Raw genomic sequence first — 20,889 nt, 5'->3', positions numbered from 1 at the left:
TTTTGATGTGTTTGGAGAGGTTGTCAGAAGAAAGTCTCTTCTCTCTAAAAAAAAAACCCAGGCAGCTCGGCTGAGGTTGCAAAGTTGCTTCTGAACAAACCACAGAAGTTCTGGAACAATGTTCTTTGGACAGATGCGACCTAAATGGAGATGTGTGGCCATGAAGTACAGCACCACATTTGGAGAAAACCAAACACGTCATAGCCACTGTGACACACGGTGATGCACGGGTCATGATTTAGACTTGTTTTGCAGGCACAGGACCTGGACACCTTGGAGTCATTGTGTAAGTAAGTAAGTAAGGTAAAATTTTATTTGTATAGCACCTTTCAAGACAAAAATCACAAAGTTCTTCACAGAAAAACTAAAACAGAAAAACACCATGAACCATGAACTCCTCTGGACACCCAAATCATGGGGTGTACTTATTTTTTAAGACTCTATCCAGTCCTGTGAAAATGTTCTTTTTTTTAATGTAATTGTAGTTAACTCAGTTCTGCAGATTTATTTATTTTTTGTAGACAAAAAAATCTAACCAGGTGCTCTTGACTTCAGCTAAAGATTTTGTGTATGTGTACTTACAAACTGGGGAAAAGACAATTGTTTCCTGTTACAGTTCATTTTTGAACCTGGATATCTATTTAACAGTCAGTCAGTAGGTTTCAGTCCTCTCACTTGGTTTTCATCAGCAGAAAAGGTTTTCTGAAACTGTAGTTTTTAAGGCTTCAATTTATCCTGTGTTTAGGGCCTTCTCATCAATGTTTGCTTAAAGGTCTAGCTTCCAAAATCTATGAAGACAACTTGTTGTCAACTTCCAGATAATCATAATGTGTTTGACCATAATAGATGAAACACATCCAAACATTTTAAATGGACCAGTCCATACTTTGAGCAGTTTAGTCTCCTATTTCATCCCTGAGGGAGAAAGAGGCAAACTCCAGCCTTACAGAGCAACATTCACGAAGAGAAAGCTCTCAACCTTTCAGTCTCCATGGGGCTCACATGTCTCTTCAGAAGAGCGAGAAACAGGTGGGATGCTGATGCCAGAGTCCAGGCCGCGATCTAGCTCCATCCCTCCGCTGTCCCAGTACACTTCATCCAATTTGGTGTCATAATTGAGACGATTGCTGGAGTGCATGCTTCCCTGTTTGTGATTTAGATTCTGATTGGACACAATATCAGAAAAGGGCTCAGTGGAAACATGGTCAGGAATAAACTCCAAGTGGATCTCACAAGGGTCAACTGTACCCGGGGACAGAGGAACCAAAGGGATCGGCTCTTGAACAGACGACTTAAGGAATGAAAGAAGAAATGTTTTATTCTGGAAAACTGCATGTGTTTAAGTATTTTATAAAAACAGAGGGTGAAATAAAGTGAAACACAATAAACCATACCGGAGCCTTGGGCTGATTCTCAGTGGCTGGTGTAGCTTGTCTTGATTTTCGTAGATACATGATGAGAATTGGGAAAAGAAGAAGGGAAGTCAGCCCGATTCCCATACACAGCGCTGGCAGCAGCCCTGTAGGGAAGAAATGCATGCAGGTTGAACATGTCTCTGCTCAAAAAAGCATAGAACTACACTAAATCATTTCAGACCCAAGATTTACAAGTTGCATCACCAGAAAAGCTGCAGGAAGAGGCAAGCCAAGCTTCTGCAGTAGATCTAGCTGACCTCTTGGAAGTGTGGTTCACATCGTTTAAGGATCCAAGCACAGCTGTCTTTATGAGGCTTTCTTGCAGTTTCATGGGAGGTTCTTAGTATCCTAATAGCACCTAAGCAGTATTTTGGACCTCATAACTAATGAAAGTAGGATGTGTTGTGAATGATCCATGGACAGGTCTGTTTTCTGTTCTCAGTGTCAAAACTATAGAAGCAGCAGCGATTTCTTAAGCTATCAAACGTGAAGATGGTTCGGGTAGCTGCTAATTTGGGAACCTCTAGTTTTTAAAGTAAACTGTATCTTATCTCCTCACCTGAACTGGCGACTGTTTCAACGCACTGAGGGGCTGATTTCGGTGAAGCCGCCATGGCAAAGGTTGGGAAGGAGAAGTTGGCCTCAGCGCAATATTTCTGACCCAGAGGCAAACCGGAGAACTCCACATACGACACGACCTCCTGAGTCCAGACTGTGCGGCTCTGCAAGAAACAAGCATGTATAATGTGTAGCTGGTACTACTACCACTACTGGTACTGCTGCTTGAATGATTCATAGGTCAATCTGAAGTAGCTTAACAAACAAACATTCCCTTGAAAATGGTCAGGTACAAGAACTGAGCTGAAAATCAGTGACAAAGCAGCCAAAGAAAAACCTAAAGCTAACACTACATATTTAAAGTGTATTTAGCTTTAAAGTTCCTTTTGAACACAATACTTCCTTGTTCTTAAATATCAGTAGAACTGGAGACAAAGCATAGCCACACCTGGTATTCTGCACCACTCGGCTCAGTATACACAGTCACTGTGGTCCAGGGATCAATCAACTTAGAGATGGGACAGCACCTCTCCAGAGAGCACCTCCTGTTGGCAGCACAGGGGAAGTGCACCTGCACCACCATCTGGTCGTCTTTCAAAGAGACGGAAACAGAAGGAGGACTGAAGTCTGCAGAGGAGAGACAGAGGCTTCAAATTCAAACCACCCATGATATTTGAAAAGTAAACCTGCAGAGTCTCCTCAGTCTGTGGCACATTTGCACTCAGCTTCATTACAGAAACATTACGGACTGTTACTTACTGAAGTCACTGTAGTCAAACTTGCGTGGTTTGAGCCACACAGTGGAGCTGGGACTGAGGTGAACACCAAGGCGAATCATGTTGTAGAGCTCAAAGTTTGAGAAGACCTGAGAGATGTCACAGCTTCGGGACGAGATCCAGATGCACCATGGCACATCCTGCCACGGGTCCCTGCAATAGTAACACCAAAATTAAAGAACAAGTAAGTATTGCATTTAGAATTAACTTTAAAGTTACATATGATATAATTTAACATATATGCATACCATTTAAACATGTAATGTCAGAGCTAGCTGCAAAGCAGACTTTTTTTTTCTTTGAATCAGACTATCCTGTCATTTTTAAAGTGCTCTTGAACAGCAGGCTTCCTGTAGGTCTCTTAAGTTTTTTCTTAGGATCTTGGATGCTTTTTCATCCATTTTCAGTCCAGTCCTTGTACTCGGGGGTTTTGTCTACAACCAAGTGTTGTGTCTACACTTAACAGACAACTTAGCAAACAGCCAATTTAAACATTTATCTTTAGGGGATACTAGCAGCCTGTCACAAAACACAGTATAAAACACAGTGGAGGCTCTTTCATGGTTTCTGTATCTCTATTTTAGTCAGTGCTGCTGGAAATTTTGTCAACATTGATGAAATTATGAATACAGAAAAGAAAATTTTTTATCCACAATGTAATATCATCTCACACTGGCAGCAGCTTCATTTTTCAGCACCACAGTGATCCCAGGTGGTCATACCAAATACTGACTCTTAGAATTGTCTCTATTTTTGCCTCATATATTCTCCATTTTCATGCATGTTTGCTCATGTTTCAATAATTTATCATTTCCCATTCTCCTAGCAAAACCTGAAGAAATGAGGGCTGGCTCAAGAAGTTTCACAGTACCTTAGATGTTAGCATGAGGCCGGTAAATAGATACATTGGGCATTTGTTGCATTTCAATCCTCTTTTCATCTTGAAATTCATGAGTTATTTTCATTACGTCCAGTGGACATTTACTCAGGATTTTATTAGAGACACCAGTTGACAATAATACCTCACAACAGTTCTGCATTCTGAATTTTACATGTGTGAAGCTCATAATGTTCGGTTTTGTTGTAACTGTGTGATCATTTTGAAGGCCTCATTTTTTGGTACTAACGAACTTCTCTGTATTATATATACACTCTTGTTTGCCTTTCCACAAGAATCTAAATTATTTGTATTTCTTGTTATACACATTATTCAGTATTCTTATTGTAATCAGTATGCACAATGTAACTGTGCAGTTATATATTAACAGCTGATCCAATGCCAAATCCAAAAGTGTCTGAAGACAGTAAAATCATGATCATCTAATTTAACGTACCTAATGCTGTAGACCAGCAGAAATAAGGCTATAAAGTGTGCTGAGATAAAAGTGAGCTAAAAAAAAAAAATTAAACGTGACACAATAAACTGCAAAGTGTCTGTGCACTGCTGGGAGTAAAATCAGTGTGTGAGGTTACAGGAATATGTCTCTCTCTCTGACACACACACACACACACACACTCAGACAGACTTACCCCTGCGTCTTTGTCTGCACAGTGTAGGTGGTATTAGGACTGGCATGGGGACAATCCCACTGCAGGAGGCAACCTAAGTCCAGTGATTCCACTGCAGTGTAACAGACTAACTCGCTCGACCCTGGGAAGTTCGCACGAAACCCGTACACCAAAAATAGACACACATAACACACACAGAGGTTTTCATTGGTCAGCAGAGTCCGATTGTGCCAATTTTGTTAACACTTTAAAGCACGAGCGCACACAGAGGGAGAAGAAGACCTGATGCAAACTGGTTTTTAGCACAGTTTGAACAGGGGGCTTTAACAGCAACGCTGACTTCAGTTCCTACCTGTGATGAACAGGATGTACAACCCCAGCAGCACCATCAACCAGGTTATACTTTGTGTTTCCATGACAACCTGGTGACCTCTGGATCAGCAAAGGGCTTATAGAGCGTGTAAAGTCCTGGAGGTGACTGACTCCCTTTAAAGCAAGACAAATGCACCTGTAAAGAAGCACTGAGACGGAGTAAGCTGCAGGCAAGAATGAGGGCCTGAGGACAGCAGGACGGTGGAAGGGGTGGGGAGAGAGAGAAGGATTTAATTGAAGGCTGGTGATTTTGTAAGGGAGAGGAAAGGCTTTAATCTCCTTAAAGAGGAGGGCCATAAAAATCAAGACTGGGATGGTAATGAGATTCAGAATACTTTATTAATCCCAGAGGAAATTAGGTAAAGAAAGAAGTGTTCATTCTACTGATCGTTTGGTGCTCCTGTACTCATTAACCCCATTTCAGTTGCCAATTTTATACTTGGCTACCAAACCACAAACACCTTTAGGTCACAAAAAGGAGTATTTTTTAAAAATAATAATAATAATAATTTCCTCTCTACCGTTATTAAAGGTGCTTTGCCAAACTGCCACAACACGCGGCAAAACTTTCCAGTTTGCAGCGTTTATACTGCAACATCAAGGATAACCTAAATGTTTATTTAAATGTATGATTTCCTCTTTGTGATCAACGTCAACCAAACTGCACATTTTCATTCAGTTTATTACTTCATTAAAAACAACAGGTGCTGCAGTGCACTTTATAAACACCCTACAATGTTGGAGAGAAAAACCCAACAATTAGACAACACCCCTACAAGCAAGCACTTTGTGACCGTGGGAAGGAAGAACTTCCCTTTAACAGGAAGATACTTCCAGTAGTACTAATCCATGAGGATGGAGGCTCCGCAGGGTTAATCACTACAAAAATATCTGCTTATGAATTTGCAGAATGTCTTTGCAATAAAGCTTCGAGACCAGAAGCTTTCTGGTTTCAGTTTGTAGTCCACTTTCTGGGGGGGGAAGAAGCGCAAACTCAAAACCCCCAAAATATTGAAAACCCCCCCACCCTCAAAACAAGCTTCCATAATGTGGAGAATAAAAGGAGGACTGAATTTTTGGAAATACACAAAGATTTGTCTTTGCTCATCAGAATAGATGATGGGTTTCACGACTGTTTAGGATTGCTCCAATGTAAATAAATGCATTGGAAGCAGATGGGGGTTGTAGATTTTGGTCATAACTGTTGACAATTTATCCTGAAATAGAGATGAAAGATTATAAGAAACACCCCAGGAATCTAAAGCAGCCAAAACAAAGTAGACACAGCAGATCAGAGACATGAGTGCATTCTGTCTTTTTATTCAATGCCATGTTTAAATAATAAGAATCTGTACATCTCATAAGCAGGTCAAAGACCTTCATTCCCAAATATAATGATAAACAGTTTCCTTATTAACAATAATACAGCTGAAGTGCTTAACCAGGCAATCAGAAGGACCAACAGAGATCATACAGCAACAAAAATAGTCTTAAGAATGGTGTACATCACACACACACTGAATCCATCACACACACACACCTGCATTCAATTCACAAACACACCTCAGCAGAGCATCATACACCTGATAATTAAAGACAAAGCAAAACTGCCTGTTCATTCAGCACCGAACATCATTGCAACAACGATAATACTAAGCTGAACATTCCTCATTCCAGGATCCTCTGACGTATCAATCTATACATCTGCAAATATTCAACATCCAACTGATGCGGATCCCAGACTGGAGTGTTTACATGCTGATCAGTTCTGGACGCAGCCGATCAGATCTATACAGGCACGGCTGACGTCACAGGCTGTGCCGCCCTCAGTCCAGCAGAGGGCGTCGCCTGAAAAGTTTTACGTCCCATGGCTTTGTTGGAGAAAATCAGCCGGTTTTGGAGTCTCTCTGTAAAGCGACCCAAACACTTAAGAGTCATCTGTGCACCAAAAAAGTGTGTCTGGAAAATAAGCAGAGTATTGCTGCGTTAAAATCTGTGCAAATTTTAAAGAGGACCTGCTTAATTCCCCAGAATGTGACCTTTTGGTGCAGTTTGCATGTCTGCTCTGTGTGCATTTGGTGTTGAAGAATCAGGGTTTATGTTTGCACCCCAGGCAAGGCGAGTCCCGGCTCCAGGCTGGTGGTTGTGGTTGTGGGTGTGGGGGAGGGCGGCAGGCCCTTGGGTCCTGAACAAAGCAGCCCGTGAGAGGCCGCGTGGTCTCCGTTCAAGTTCTTGTAAGGGTTACGCCGTGGAGGAGCTCTCAGACACACTGAGGGGAACCGGAGGCCAGCCAAGCAGCAGCCGGGACATGAGGAGATGACCTCCTCCTGGTCCAGAGAGTGTCCGCTGCCAGAGCCAAAGGGAGAAGAGCCCGCGGGGTCTCCTGTTGGGGAGTGGTAGCCGTTGTTGTTGGTTGTGGGAGTGCTGTTGGTGGCGGTGCTCCAGCCCAGTGGTCGACTCACAACCACATTATTGTTGACCAAATTTGAGAGCGGTGGCAGGCACGGAGGCCCGTTAGAGATGGCCGACCCCCAGCCGTTTGAGAAAGGAGGACTGGATGGTTGTAAGGGAGATGAGAAATGGGAAGGAGGAGAGGAAAGTTTGGAGTAAGGAGACGAAGTGCTGTCTTGCATGTCTGGGGAACTAGTGCAGTCCATTGGCTCCTCCTCCCTCCCTTCCTCCTCCTGCTGCTGCTGCTGCAGCTTCGCCTCCTTCTCATGGTCAAACATGTCTACCGACAGCGGCTCGAGAGACAGAGGGAGACCTGAATCGCTCGCCCTGTAAGCATCCTTCTCTTCTAGAAGACAGTCCTCTTCAGTTGCGTCGTTCACTTCCGTCTCAGACGGAGACTCCTCAGAGAGAACTGTGTTCGGTGCCGACGTGAGGTGTGGAGGAGGCGTGCAAGGCAGCGAGTGGCAGCGCCTGTGCCTCCTGGGCATGTCGACAGCATCCGCATCAGATGCAGTGGTGTCATCGCAGTCTGGTGGAGGAGGCAGCGTGAAGGTCAGGGAGATGACCGACTTGCTGGGCGTGTCAAACAGCTTGATCTTCCCGCCTTTGAGATCCTCCCTTTGGGAGAAGGGGTTAAACCGAGCAGGAGGAGCCAAGGTAGCAGTAGGCGGCGTCTCTGAAGGATGGAGCATGTCGGATTTGCTGCGGGAGAGACGCTGGTCTAACAGCAGGCCGAGGGATCGCCTTCGCACAGGGCTGACAGGCGGAGAAGTTGCTTCTAAAAGCAGAACAATCGTGTTAGTTTACAGAAGTGAGACCGAGTTCTCTTCAGTGAGGCATCTACAGAATGGCTCACCTTTGACAGCTGGTTCGACCTTCTGTTTTCTCTCAGCTCGTTTCTTCTCCAGCTCTGCTACGATTTGGGAGAAAGATGGACGGAGCTTTGCGTTCATCTGTCAAATTAGAGGAAAAGGATGGAAAGTTAAAACGGGTCATAAAACAGGCAGCAATTATAAATATAAAAAAAAAACTAAAATGTGGAGGCATCTGAAACATTTCCTCTGGATTTTTGGCATTTAAGCTCAAGTTACAAGAGTCTAACAGAGATCTAACAGTTATTACTGTTAGATCTAAAGATGACAGGATCAAGTGTACAAGCTCTTGGCAGCTGTAACTAAATGAAAATGGACACTCTTCCTTCAAACATCAAAACAATTTGATCTCTCGTACTGAAGCTCAAACTGCACTTGAGGTTACATCATGCACAAGTCAAGATGACAAAGCGAGCAGCAGTGAGCTAACAGCACATATGACATGAGACAAAATGTATTTCTTACATTACAGCAGGCGATAGCCAAATTCAGGAAGTGAGATGGGCAGTCTGCCACCATATGTCGAAAGGCCTCCACATCCAGACCAAAATCCTGAAAGAACACAAAACCGAATAAGTTCTGTTTCAGTACATGTGAGCACTTTGTTTAAACAGAGTCTCCTTACTCCATCTTCTTTCTATCACAGAGACAAGCGACTGCAACCAGAATCTTCAACTGCTGTACTGCTAAATGGCCACAAGCAGTGCTCTTGTAATAGCTTCAAAAGGTCTTAAAGTAGATTAATACAGTCTGTTGCATGACAAAACTCATTCTAGCTCACAGGCCACATGCAGCCCACTCTGATCTCAAGCAGGTTCCACCAGAAAGCCCATTTAATGAAGTGGAATATTGGCCAGAGCCAACAGCTTTTTGGAGAAGCTGAGTAGTCTGAGTAAACGAGACCCTTTATCTCACTTCCTTAAAGATTTCCCAGAATCTGGAGTAGTTTGATCTTCCACAAAACCATCCAGTGGACCAAATGGGAACCCCCTGTCTGCATCACACAATACTACGATTTAATATTAAGGCTGTGTCCTAAATAAATGCTATGTTATCATGCTGTTAATAAAGGCTGGTGTAAAACTACAAAATCAAAGCAAAAACAGAAGAAAAAAAAAAAAAAAAAAAAAAAAAAGAGGCAAAAATCTTTAAATGTTTTTCCACATACTCTATTTTTTGGTTTTTACCATCTACACTGACTGTTCTGAATAGTTTTACTGATGTTTCAGTTTGACAACAACTTAAAATCAGTTAAAAAAAAAAAAATAAAATAAAGAACAACAAATAAATAGGTATAAAATGAGAGGTTGGGCGACTTTGTCCCTGAGGCGAGAGTTAAACAACAGGTAGCGCTGCACGTCGCTTCTTTTGAGCCCTTTAAGCGTTCGATTTACAAGCAATAAGTCAGTCAGCTTTCTGTTTGCCCGCAATGACATTCAGAGGATTTCAAAATGATCTACAGCAGCTATCATTTCAAATATTTTTAATTATCTCTCTCTCGCCTGTTGCTCAATCTTAGGAGCCATTTTAACAGTGCTGCTTGCACAACCATCGCGCTCTGGAGGAGCACTTCAGATGGCGACAGGCTTGAGGGTCTGTCCTTGAGCGGAGACAAACATTAAATCAATAATGGCTTTATTAGAAACGTTCCCCCCCACACTTCCTTAATAAAGAGGCCAGATTGTGACTGAGGCGTGAGTGAGATGACGAGCGTGTCAGGAAACAGGATAGGCGATGAAAACATCGTCATCAGTACCTCAGTGCGTGGCAGGATGTCGGGATCAGCCTGTATCCTCGCAATGATCTCACACAAGATGATACCGTATGCAAACACGTCCACCTGCAGAGAGAGGACGAACAGTCTATCAGCCAGAGATAACACAGCAGGTGAAGATAAGACCAAATAAGTGGAAAGACATGCATGCGGACTACGTATGGCTTCTAATATTATCTGTGTACTTTAAATTCAGATCGGATAAACAGCAAGATAAAAGTCTGTCACTTTTTCATTGTTTAAGCTTGCTTGACAAAACAAGTCTGCTGTAATTTCTCTCAGCTTTCAACAGTATGTGGTTTATAGCCAATTTATTATTTTGTACATACGCACCATATTCTGCATGTAGTTTATACCAAACTGGAGCTTCTAATGAGTCCAAAACACAGTGAACCCTCATTTTACAGCCAATCAGCATTCCCACTACGCTACACAGAAAACAGTCATAACCCAGGCCAACGAGTGCACCCATTACATAACCACATAACCGCTTTATTAAATATTGATTGCTGTACATCACTGCCCGTTTCCTCTGTTTATTTGAGCAGCTCTCATCACGCCCACTGTGGACCTTGGACTTCTGAAACAACATGCAGCTGAAGTGAAGTGAAGAAAGTGAGCTGTCAGTACCTTCTCATTATACACCTCTCCTCTGAGCACCTCCGGAGCCATCCAGTAGGGGGAGCCAACCACAGCCAGAGGCTCCTGGCCTTCTTCCTCACTGCAGGAAAACAGGAAAGAGAAGAGAAGCAAAACCTCTAAATGCACAAGTTTAATGGAATCAGGTTAAATTTGCTTTTAACCTGTAGTGTTAGGATAATGTGCGGGGACTCTATGCTCGACTTTGTTAAAAGTGATTTCTTCATGATGCAAATACCCTCCAACGCTTTAATATAAAAACGCAAACAATCGACATTTGAATTTAATCTGATTTTTAACTGGTCAGATAAAACAAACTCAAAGGCAGCTCCTGAGGTTTCGTAATCGTGAGTCGTTTTGGGCCATTTCACCACTTCAGAAAAAACAATTACCAGAACAGCAAACCAATGTAATGCTTTGGCTTGTTTTTTCCCCTTTGACATCACATAAAAATAACTAAATAGACTCTCAGAGTTTAATGTTTTTCTCAACAGAAGTAAAAGATCTTTGTCTAAATTTGCAGCATTTTGTAAATCAAATCGACCTAGGAGGGCTTTTCTTGAGCTTAAAATGGGGAGAGGCAACAATCGGCTGCTTGGCATGAACACTATGCAGCTGTTTTTTGTAGTCAATGCTTTCGAGTATTTATCTAGTTCCAGTTCACATATTTAAGCTGTCATGGTGCCACCTTCAGGGTCTTTAGGACACAGATGTTCATTTTCAAAAACCCAGTAGTGACGCATGCAAAACAATACACGATGATGACTTTCTATATAGAAGCCTGTGACGTGCAGGAGACCAAAGAAGATGACAGATTGATAAAAGGTGCAACAAGAGCAGGCTTCACAGGCCAATTCAGTGACACAGAAGCGAATCAAGAGGTCGTGCGGGGTGAGCCGTTACTCTGTGCAAGCGTACGTGTGTTTATGTGCACTTCCTCAGTATCTAAGAAACCACAGTGTTTTTCAGTTATCTGGAGATATTGTTGTGCAATTTTTGACCGAATTAAAAAGGAAGGAAGACAAGAATGTGCAAGGACAACGTGCTTGCACACATGCCTGCGCACACACACACACGGCTGGCAGATACTTCCTCTGTGCTATTTCCATCTGCTACTGAGGGCTATGATACAGCAAAAGAAAGGAGAAAAAAAAAGAAAAAAAAAAAAAAACCATACAGAAGGGAGAAAGGATGAGTAGAGACGGTCTCAGCTCCTAGTGTAAACACCATTTGGAGAAGTGGACCGGAAGAAATGAGACAAACTGAGCGACCGCAGAAGGGAGCACAGGGAAAACACCACAACAGAAAAGTCATCAGCATAAACAGATCAGATGATATCAGCAGAAGGGCGAGAGTGACTTGTGATGAGGGACAGCAGAGATCCAGCAAAGCCGGGAGAGCAAAAGGAGGAGGACTGGAATAGTTTGACCTTATTTGGAGCGCTAAACCCCTGTCATCATCTTTCCTTTCCTTTTTTTTCCCTCCCCATGCCACAAGCACAGCAGTTTCAGTCAAAAACACACTCAAAAAACACACCCACCAACATCATCCATTTTCTGCTAGCAGCCTGCTGCAGGATGCAACAGTGTTTGAATAAAATCAAGAGCAAACAGCCTTGGAAAAAAAACAAAAAAAAAAAACACAAAAACAAACCACAATTGACCAGCTGCTATTGAAACAAAGTCTAGAACAAACAGAGCTGTCATGTTGGATAGGTGGAAGTATGCATGTATGCAAGTCCACAGTGACAGTTACATGGAAGAGTCGCATCTGTAAAAATGTCAGCCTTATTTTTCAGCTCATCTGACACATTTTGCCAGGTTTTGCAGAAAGAGAGACAACCAAAGTCACCCCTCCTGACAGTGACACACACTTGTGAAGTGGCTGGGCACAAACAGAACCAGTGAAAATAGAACACACACACACACACACACACACACACACACACACACACACACACACCACGTCGTGTTTTTAACTTAATAGCTGGAGACAGAGGAGGATGAGGACTAAAGAGACAAGAGTGTTTGTAAAGTTTGTCTGCATGTGTGGGCAGAGACACACTGCCTATGGCACTGCTTTGAGGTCAGCCTCGACAGCCCTTTTAAAACAGTAGTCAGACTCGTATTGTTCAACCAATGGCCAAAACCTTTCTGCAAAAATGCTGTACATAAAGACAACAAATTCTTTAGTCTGACACATTTAGTCTCCCTAAAACTCCTTTTTTGGCATTTTCCAAAAGTGAAAAAATTCATAACACTGATGGATGTCAAGTACCGCATTTCCTCTTTCTAAACTCTGATGCAGAAAGTAAAGTGCTGTCATGTGTAGCAAGTATGTGTTATACTCGTGGATACTACATTAACCTGTTAGTTCTCTGCAGTGACTCACTCTTTATCAGATAGTTGTGCAGATAGATTTAGTTCAGCTATTTGTTTCAACAACACGCAGCAACCTGCTGCACTCGTGGTGTCACTGCTTTTCTTATCTAACAGCGTTAATCATCATCAGCCACCAAAATTCATGCACAGCAAGAGAGAACTCGTTACAACATAGCGTGCATTTTAACACCTGCCCATAAGCCATGCTGCATGCACCCTCAGGCCACCAATACAAGAGCAGCTCCTCATGCAATTCTTCCTAAAAGGAAAGCCCAACACTATAATGGACAACGGCTTGCTTACATTGAAAGGGCTTTCATTTAGACACATGAAAGAACACCACATGCAACCACAGGATTATGTTTTGTTTGTTTGCTTTAAGCTGCCAGATATCAGACTGGGAGGGGGTTGCCTACACCTGCAACCCCCCTCCAATCCACAAAGCAACAGATCCCCTACAGCGCCTCCTGCAGGTGGGAAGCTCAAAGGAGGATGGACTCATAGGAACTGGTGGAGTCTAGCAAGGCCTGGGTTAAGGCATTCTTAAACACCTCCCCAAGGCCCTGCTCCAGGTCAAAAACTATGCATTCCATGTGGTCAACCTACTCATTAAACATACAGGAGCTGCTTGGCCCTTGAAACCCATGCAATACAGTTCCTGAAGCACAGTTTCTGTGCTGATGTTGATGCCAGGGCAAGTTTGATTTCAGCTCGGCCTTCAATACCATCATCCCAGACATTCTTATAGAGAAGCTGGTAAACGTGGACTCTCTCCCCGCCCCTCCACGTGTGCATGGATCAAAAACTTCCTCACAGACCGTTCACAATCAGTCAAGGTTGGCAACCAGAGATCATCCACCCTGTCTCACAGCACTGGCTCACCACAGGGATGTGTGCCGAGTCCACTCTTATACACCATCTACACCAGTGACTGCACCCCTGCAACATCAAATTTGCAGACGACACCACTCTGATGGGGCTCATCACCAATGATGATGACACCGCCTACAGGGATGAGGTCCAGCGACTGTCAGAATGGTGTAACTACAATAACCTCACCCTAAACGCCAAGAAAACAAAGGAAGTGGTCATGGACTTCTGCAAAACAAGAACTGATCCCCCTCCCCTATCCATAAAAGGTGACTATGTGGAGAGGTTCCTCCTTTACGTTCCTCGGCACCCAAATATCTGAGGACCTATCTTGGTCCACAAACACATCAGCCCTAGTAAAGAAAGCCCAGCAGCGCCTCCATTTCTTGAGGGTTTTGAGACGTAACAGGCTGCAGACTGAACTAGTGTCCTTCCACCGTGCCACTATCGAGAGAGTGCTGGTGCACACCATCCCTGTGTGGCACACTGGTTGCACAACAGCTGACAAGAAGAGACTACAGAGGGTCATCAGAACTGCAGAGTCCACTGTCCACTCCCCTCCCTGGACTTAATTGCCAGCTCAAGATGTCTCTCCAGAGCCAGGGCAATTATAAAGGACCACCTCCATCCTAACCACCACCTCTTCAACATCCTGCCCTCTGGAAAAAGGCTCAGATCCATCAAGTGCAAAACCAACAGACTAAAGAACAGCTTCTTCCCGTGGGCTGTCAGAACTCTTAATGCAAACTAAGAGTGTGTAAAGACTTCCCAAACACATCCACCCTGACACTGCTGTTGATCATCTATGTGCAATATCTCAGTCTTTCCATGTTCTGTGCAATATTTTTGGCTCATGTGCAATATTCTGGTCCCAGTCTGTTTCAGTGTTTCTTATACATACACCATGTATATAGTCTCACTCACATATATGTATACATATACATTGCTTTTTATTTTATTTATCCCCCCCCCCCCCCCCTTTTGTTGTATATTAGTCTCTCTTCTTTCTTTTGCACCTTTGTGGTCCAGCTACCCAATTTCGCTGCGCAAGAAACTGCACAATGACAATAAAAAGCTCCAAGTCCCCAAGTCCAAGTCCCCAAGTCCAAGTCCCCAAGTCCAAGTCCCCAAGTCCAAGTCCCCAAGTCCAAGTCCCCAAGTCCAAGTCCCCAAGTCCAAGTCCCCAAGTCCAAGTCCCCAAGTCCAAGTCCGGTGCCCTAGAAGCGACTTTTTAACAGCACCACTTACAGTTGATTGTGGAATATCTACAAGGAAGGCCATTTCACAAACTGGCTTGCTGCAAAGGTGGCATCCTGTTACAGCACCACACTCAACTGATCGAGCTCTTCAGAATGATCCATCCTTTCACAAATGTCTAAAAGCAGACTGCATGTCTGTGTTCTTGAAGCAATACATCTGTGGCAGCGGGACTCAAAGCACCTGAAGTCAAAGATGTGTGGCCCAGTACTTTTGCCCACACAGTGACATTCCCAAGTTTCCTCCAAAGCAACCATTTCCAGACAAATGGCTTTTACATGACTGCCCGTTTTTCTTCAAATAAAAGTGAGTGAAGCTAGAGCCAAGTAACAACTAGTGGAAATTCATTTCCATTTATGTAAAAACTGCATTTTAATTAATGAACCGTGGGACAATTTCATTTCAAAGTTTTCAAGACCTCCTTACTTCAGGCACAGACATCAGGACCGTCTCCATCACACCACTTCTTTCGTTGCAAGAGAAAATATTAAGATGCTGCACTGCTTCTTGAATAATTTCTCTATTTTCCAACTATCTTGCAACAACCCTCATGCTGGTCATTTTACAGATTCAGAGAGAATATACTTACATGTGATCACTGTCAGATTTATTTAAAAAAAAAACAAACAAACAAAAAAAACCGTTTGCATAACAAGTCTACAATTTAAAAGAGAACCTAAGACTTTGTGTGTTTTGTCCCCTCTACTAACACTTTGTTGAACGACTTTTTCTTCTGTAAACATTTTAACGTCTTTTTCCCCTCAATCTTTAGAGCGGGGCCCTTTTATGCCAAGAATCTGATCATCCGCCACTTAACAGACATGATGTCAGTGGAAAAAATCGCTGCAGAAATTAAAATGAAGACACATCTGAGGATTGCTGGTCATTTATAGCCTGTACAGGCCAGTGATGAATTGTAGGAACCACATAAATGTCACTAGAAATGCAGCTGCAAAAACGAAGGGGAAGAGTCATAACGCGACACCAGCAACAGAGCTGTGAGTTAGTGGTGTGTCATAAAAGCTCACACCAAAAAAAACAAAAAAAAAAAAAAAAAAAACCCCACTGAAAACATCACTGCGAGCCAAAATGCCGTCCCGTCTGCCTTCCCCTGGACCTATGAAACAGAGCGGAGGCAGCGTGTGCCTGTGTACTTTGGAAAAACCTGACTGATCGGGAGTGAGCAACAGTCTCTGTGTGTGACTGTGTCTCATCCGAACATCTCCAGGAGAAAAGCAGAAGTTGAGGGAAATATTTCGAGAGTGCACGGAGAAAGATATGGCATGGAATATAAACAGAGCGGAGACAAGTGCAGGAGTGGAATTTATTGAGCACGACTTATCTAATCACACAGCTGATAGGTGTCGACGGACTGACCTGTAATCTGGTATTTTCTCTGCCAGGCCAAAGTCTCCCACCACGGCCGAGCACACGCTACCTTCCCAGCGCACCAGGCAGTTCTGAACAGAGGGGCAAAGGTCACATGAATAACTTTATTGCTGCAGCAAACTGTGCATCCACAATATGTGAGAGCGGTGCTTTCTGCATGCCTGCAAAGATGTTTTTGGTTAGTTTTTTGCAAGAAGAAGAAGAAAACTTAAATTTAAGAAAATTCAGACATTCAGAGCATCAGAGCGCAGCGTCCCCCCCAAATTATTTCCTTTACACTCCTAGAAATACTCTGGACGCACGACACGTGATGCCCACTCACTAGTGTTGAATGCAGCGGATTATCAGCTGTTGCATAATGACGTTACTGGCAGTAGTTTACAAAAGTCAACGACCTGCCGGGAGCACAGATGATAAGCCTGCAATCACCAAATCTGGTACATTTTTTACACAATGTTTATTAATGTGCATTTTAAATACAATAAAACACACAGGCTCCTGTAGGATACTCAAAAACAACCTATAAAAATAAAATTTGAGAAAAAAACAGACGAGAGTGGGGGCTCTAAGTGTGTAAAGTTCACCTGCCAAGACTCCCACAGATGTTTTGGCTGCTGTTTGGCACAGATCCAGGTGCAACACTGGACCTCTGTGATAGCATCAGATGTAATTTTACAATATGTAATGCACCTGCAGCGCCTTTAAATCTGTACTCAGATCTTTTTTACCTTCCTTCTGTTTACCAATCACGAAGTATTTACACTCCTGCGCCTCCCTGTGCGTGTGTGCGCGCTCACCTGTAGCCCTCGTGCTATTGTGGAGCATTCATACGCCTATGTGCGTCACAACCTTCTGAGCGAGTGGGTTCAGTGAGTGTTGATTCTCAGTGATGTGTGCGAGCAGTACATGAGCACCGTGTGTCTAATCACCTTGGAGGTCAGGTCTCTGTGGAAGATGCCCTTGCTGTGCAGGTACTTCAGTCCCCGGGCGATATCCAGAGCAAGGCTGAGTCGCACACTCCACGACAGGTACACGTCGCTGCCCAACAGCTGCTCGAGGTTTCCACCATTGATGTACTGAATTATCAGGAGACCAAACAAAAACAGAATTAGTTATATTAATTATACTGATTATGCATGCATCTCATTCTGCTTAAAAATGTTGAGATAAAAGCTGCTTCCAGTGTTGTTTTCCTATTTAAAAAAAGAAAAACGAAGCTCTTCCTCCACACAAACACCAAATGCTTGCTAATGCTTATCATCTGAGTTTCTTCTTACTGTAGATTTTAATCTTTAACCTGAAATTGCTTTCAGTCGAATGATTTTATTTTCAAAAACAACTTTATTTAACAAGGACAACAGCAGTCTGGATACTGCAAACATCGCTGCATTCGTAGAGCACACTGTCAAGTGTCCACAACCATCCACGTTACAAGAAGGCAGCGTCCTCTTTCCTTTTCTTCATGTTTGTTTAAACATCATCTCAGTTTACTTCAAGATACAGTGCCATGGCATCTACAGCGATTTCATAGCCTAGCATCCTTCTTCTCTAGAGGTTGACACAGATGGTCCTAAAATACTTGAATTTTACTGCAAATTTTACTGTCCAAAGTATGTGAGGGTGCAGGTGTTCATGTGGCCAAACAGTCTCCAGCATTGCTGTTGTGCTATATTAATACAATGTAACTGAACTGAAATGTTGTCATACGCACTCAAACATCAAGTCTTCTGCAACAACAACTACGGATCCTTTTTTAGTGCATTTTGTTATAGTTAAGAGCAGATCAGAATTAAATCTCAAGTTTTCAAGCACTTAATCTTCCTGCGTTGAACTGTGCCAGGCAAACCTCACTGAAGATTAAAGTAGTTTATTTAGGCCACGACTTTTCATATTCATCAAGTCATCTGCTGGGTGAAGACTGGAAATCTGTTTGTATGCATTGTTATTTCAATGGTTGAAAATGTCACTTTCATTTATGAGAAGTTGAGCTGACAGCCAAATTTTGGAAAAAAAACAAAAAAAACAAAACAAAAACAAAAAACAGGATATTCTGTAAATTGATATGCAACAAAAGCTCTCATTTGTACGGGAAGCCACTGAGGTTGCATGATAAACAATTTAACCACAAGGTGACAAGAATTTCCCCTTTTCTAAAAATGTGAATGATGATAAAACCTCTTGGTCAATCAATCATTTAAATAAAAGAAAAAATTAAGAAAAACAAAAAGTTATAAAACCTCTCTGACCAACACGACCCACTAAAGACACTACCCGACGTTAGAGCAGGTACGCCTCTTCTCTCCTGACCTTTATGCTTTTTACTGACCAGCTGCTCAGTTACTATGGCAACATCTAAGAAACAGGTGACCTGTTATGAACCGCGTGACCTCAGTCTGGCCAGGATTAAGTGTACCGCAGTTACAGACGCTTGTACCGCCTGTTCTGGGTTTATGTGGAGAAATGAAAATGAAATCACCAATTTCAGAAGAAAAATCCTGAGAATCCATACACACATTCATCCAACCTGCCTAAACACTTAAACTGGAGGGCAGGGCTCATTTAATTGAATAATAATATTTATGAGTCTTTTAAGATCAATTTTCAAATTAACTGACTAAATTAATGAGGTTGACACTACGCCTGCGTCAGACAACCTCTCAAAAATAACTGACTGCAACATGTAAAGTTTACACTACAGTAAACAAAGATGATATTAGACGGGTACATTTAGCAAATTAAAAAGCCAGCCGATGACTTACAGCAGGCCTGATTCTCTTTCTCCTCCCCCCGGGACCAATAACTCGACTCATACTAGTTTAAAGTACAGGATCTGAAGAAACCATCTCTTTACGGCCAGATTTAAAACTCAGACTGTGAGATCTGAGTGAGATTTAAATTTGATTTCAAAATCAAAAGAGCCAAAACTTTTCATAAATGCCTCAAAGCATTTAGATAAATAATGTAAAAGATATAAAATGCACAATAAATGTCACGTTCAGTGTAAAGCGAGCTCAAAAACCAATGTATAAACATTAATTTAGGCTGGCTTTCTCATACAGACTGAATTAAAAACCACAGACTGAGGCTGCAGATATTTTCCCTCCATTTGATGAGTTTGACTTTTTTTTTTTCTTGCTACAAGGGAATCTTGTTTGCTACAATGTTTATAGTGAGGACAAAGGCAGATAAATATCAGTTTCTGGTCACATCATTGCTTTCATGCAGATGCACACAGCCGCCTGTTACCACTACAAAGGGCAAAATGAGGAGATCAAAACCATCTGTGCTGTAGCACATTAATGAGTCTTACCTCTGTGAGAGCATGGAGCTGCCCCTCATGGACACACACACCTATAAACCTGTGGATAAAGTACAGGAACATATATTAATGTCAAGTCTAAACTTTTTAAACATTTCAAGGATTTTTTTTTAGTGGTGGACACACCCGGGACAGGTTCTATCACAGGGTATATTACACAACCATTTAAACAGTGTCAACAGTTAAAAAAAATGGTTTTATCAAATGCACGGCTGCTTTGAGAGGCATGTCCCGACAGAGGAAGCTGCCGGGCAAGTGTCGCGTCTGCTAATCTGAATCACTGAGCTGGAACTCGAGACAGTTTGTGGCTTCTGGTGCCTTTTGGAGCATTTTATTGCAATCGTTCAATAACATGGTCTGCTGTGCAGCTAATTGCACTAAGTTGTTTTGCCGTTTGTTTTGTTTGTTTCAAATGTTTTTAATCAGGTGTGGCGCACCAATGTGGTCTATGGACCTTTTATAGCCCACCCACTTTTACATCCATGTACACTTCAGGCTACATGGCTACGGCAAAAAGTGCCAAAGACTCTTATTAAAAGGTCATTAAAAAGTTATTTTCAAGTCAAGTGGCTTTATTGTCATTTCAAGCATGTGCAGTGGTACAGTACACGGTGAACAGAGACAACGTTCCTCCATGTGGTGCTACACATGACAAACAAACGCAGGACTACAAAAAGTGCAATTGTGCAAAAAAAAAAAAAAAAAAAAAAACCAAAAAAAAAAAACCAGTTCAACACCAGACAGAACTGAACGATACAGACACAGCAGTGCAATCACTGACAATGAACCCACTGAAAATCTAGTCCGTGGGCTCTTCTTGTGGACCACACAAACCACATCTATCACCAGTGTTTGAAGGCCGAGTATTCTAAACAGTGTACGATGAGACATGCCATCACAATGAAAATCAAACACTGGAAAGAAATGTCGTTTTTAAATGAAAGACGTAAAAACTGAGTTCATGTTAACAGTGAGATGGAAAGCCAACATTTCAGTTACCTGAGTATGTTAGGGTGCGATAGTCGATTCATGAGCTGGACCTCCCTGAGCATGTTGGCCCTGTTACTGGCCAGGATGTTCATCTTCAGAGCCATCACCTGACCAGACACACGGTGTTGCACCTGGATGATGAAAGGGAAAGGAGCACAAACGCTTTATTTAGATCAACTGAAGCAACGAGAGCTGAAAAGCCGAAAAGACAATTTGTCATCACAAGCAAAAACGCTTAAAATCTGCCTCACACCCCGGAAGAATCCATGACTGCTCCACATTTGGATGAAAGAAATATTTAAGACGCCTCACAGTTA

The 20,889-nt window shown here is 42.6% G+C and overlaps 2 protein-coding genes across 2 annotated transcripts in view; both read right to left on the bottom strand.

Annotated features, from left to right (window-relative positions):
• Positions 1-464: 464 nt before the first annotated feature.
• Positions 465-2,969, bottom strand: LOC120741947. The gene is made up of 5 exons (XM_040045090.1): positions 2,733-2,969; positions 2,422-2,600; positions 1,975-2,137; positions 1,395-1,519; positions 465-1,291 (listed from the first exon to the last, which is right to left on the bottom strand). Exons 1-5 carry the CDS (start codon positions 2,809-2,811, stop codon positions 983-985), a joined length of 855 nt encoding a protein of 284 aa, XP_039901024.1. The 5' UTR covers positions 2,812-2,969; the 3' UTR covers positions 465-982.
• A 2,959-nt stretch (positions 2,970-5,928) lies between these two features.
• tesk1b (testis associated actin remodelling kinase 1b) overlaps positions 5,929-20,889 on the bottom strand; it is a 30,480-nt gene continuing 15,519 nt past the window's right edge. The window contains exons 3-11 of the mRNA XM_040045026.1: positions 20,582-20,703; positions 19,574-19,622; positions 17,193-17,339; positions 16,252-16,334; positions 10,358-10,448; positions 9,710-9,793; positions 8,419-8,505; positions 7,938-8,034; positions 5,929-7,859 (exon numbers count right to left, since the gene is read on the bottom strand). Of these exons, the coding sequence (XP_039900960.1) occupies positions 6,727-7,859; positions 7,938-8,034; positions 8,419-8,505; positions 9,710-9,793; positions 10,358-10,448; positions 16,252-16,334; positions 17,193-17,339; positions 19,574-19,622; positions 20,582-20,703 (1,893 nt within the window). The 3' untranslated portion in view covers positions 5,929-6,726. The remainder of the gene's footprint in view (positions 7,860-7,937; positions 8,035-8,418; positions 8,506-9,709; positions 9,794-10,357; positions 10,449-16,251; positions 16,335-17,192; positions 17,340-19,573; positions 19,623-20,581; positions 20,704-20,889) is intronic.

Source organism: Simochromis diagramma, unplaced genomic scaffold (genome assembly GCF_900408965.1).
Source record: "Simochromis diagramma unplaced genomic scaffold, fSimDia1.1 OVJJ01000590.1, whole genome shotgun sequence".
Classification (NCBI taxonomy): domain Eukaryota; kingdom Metazoa; phylum Chordata; class Actinopteri; order Cichliformes; family Cichlidae; genus Simochromis; species Simochromis diagramma.
This window is presented reverse-complemented; position numbering and strand designations above follow the sequence as displayed.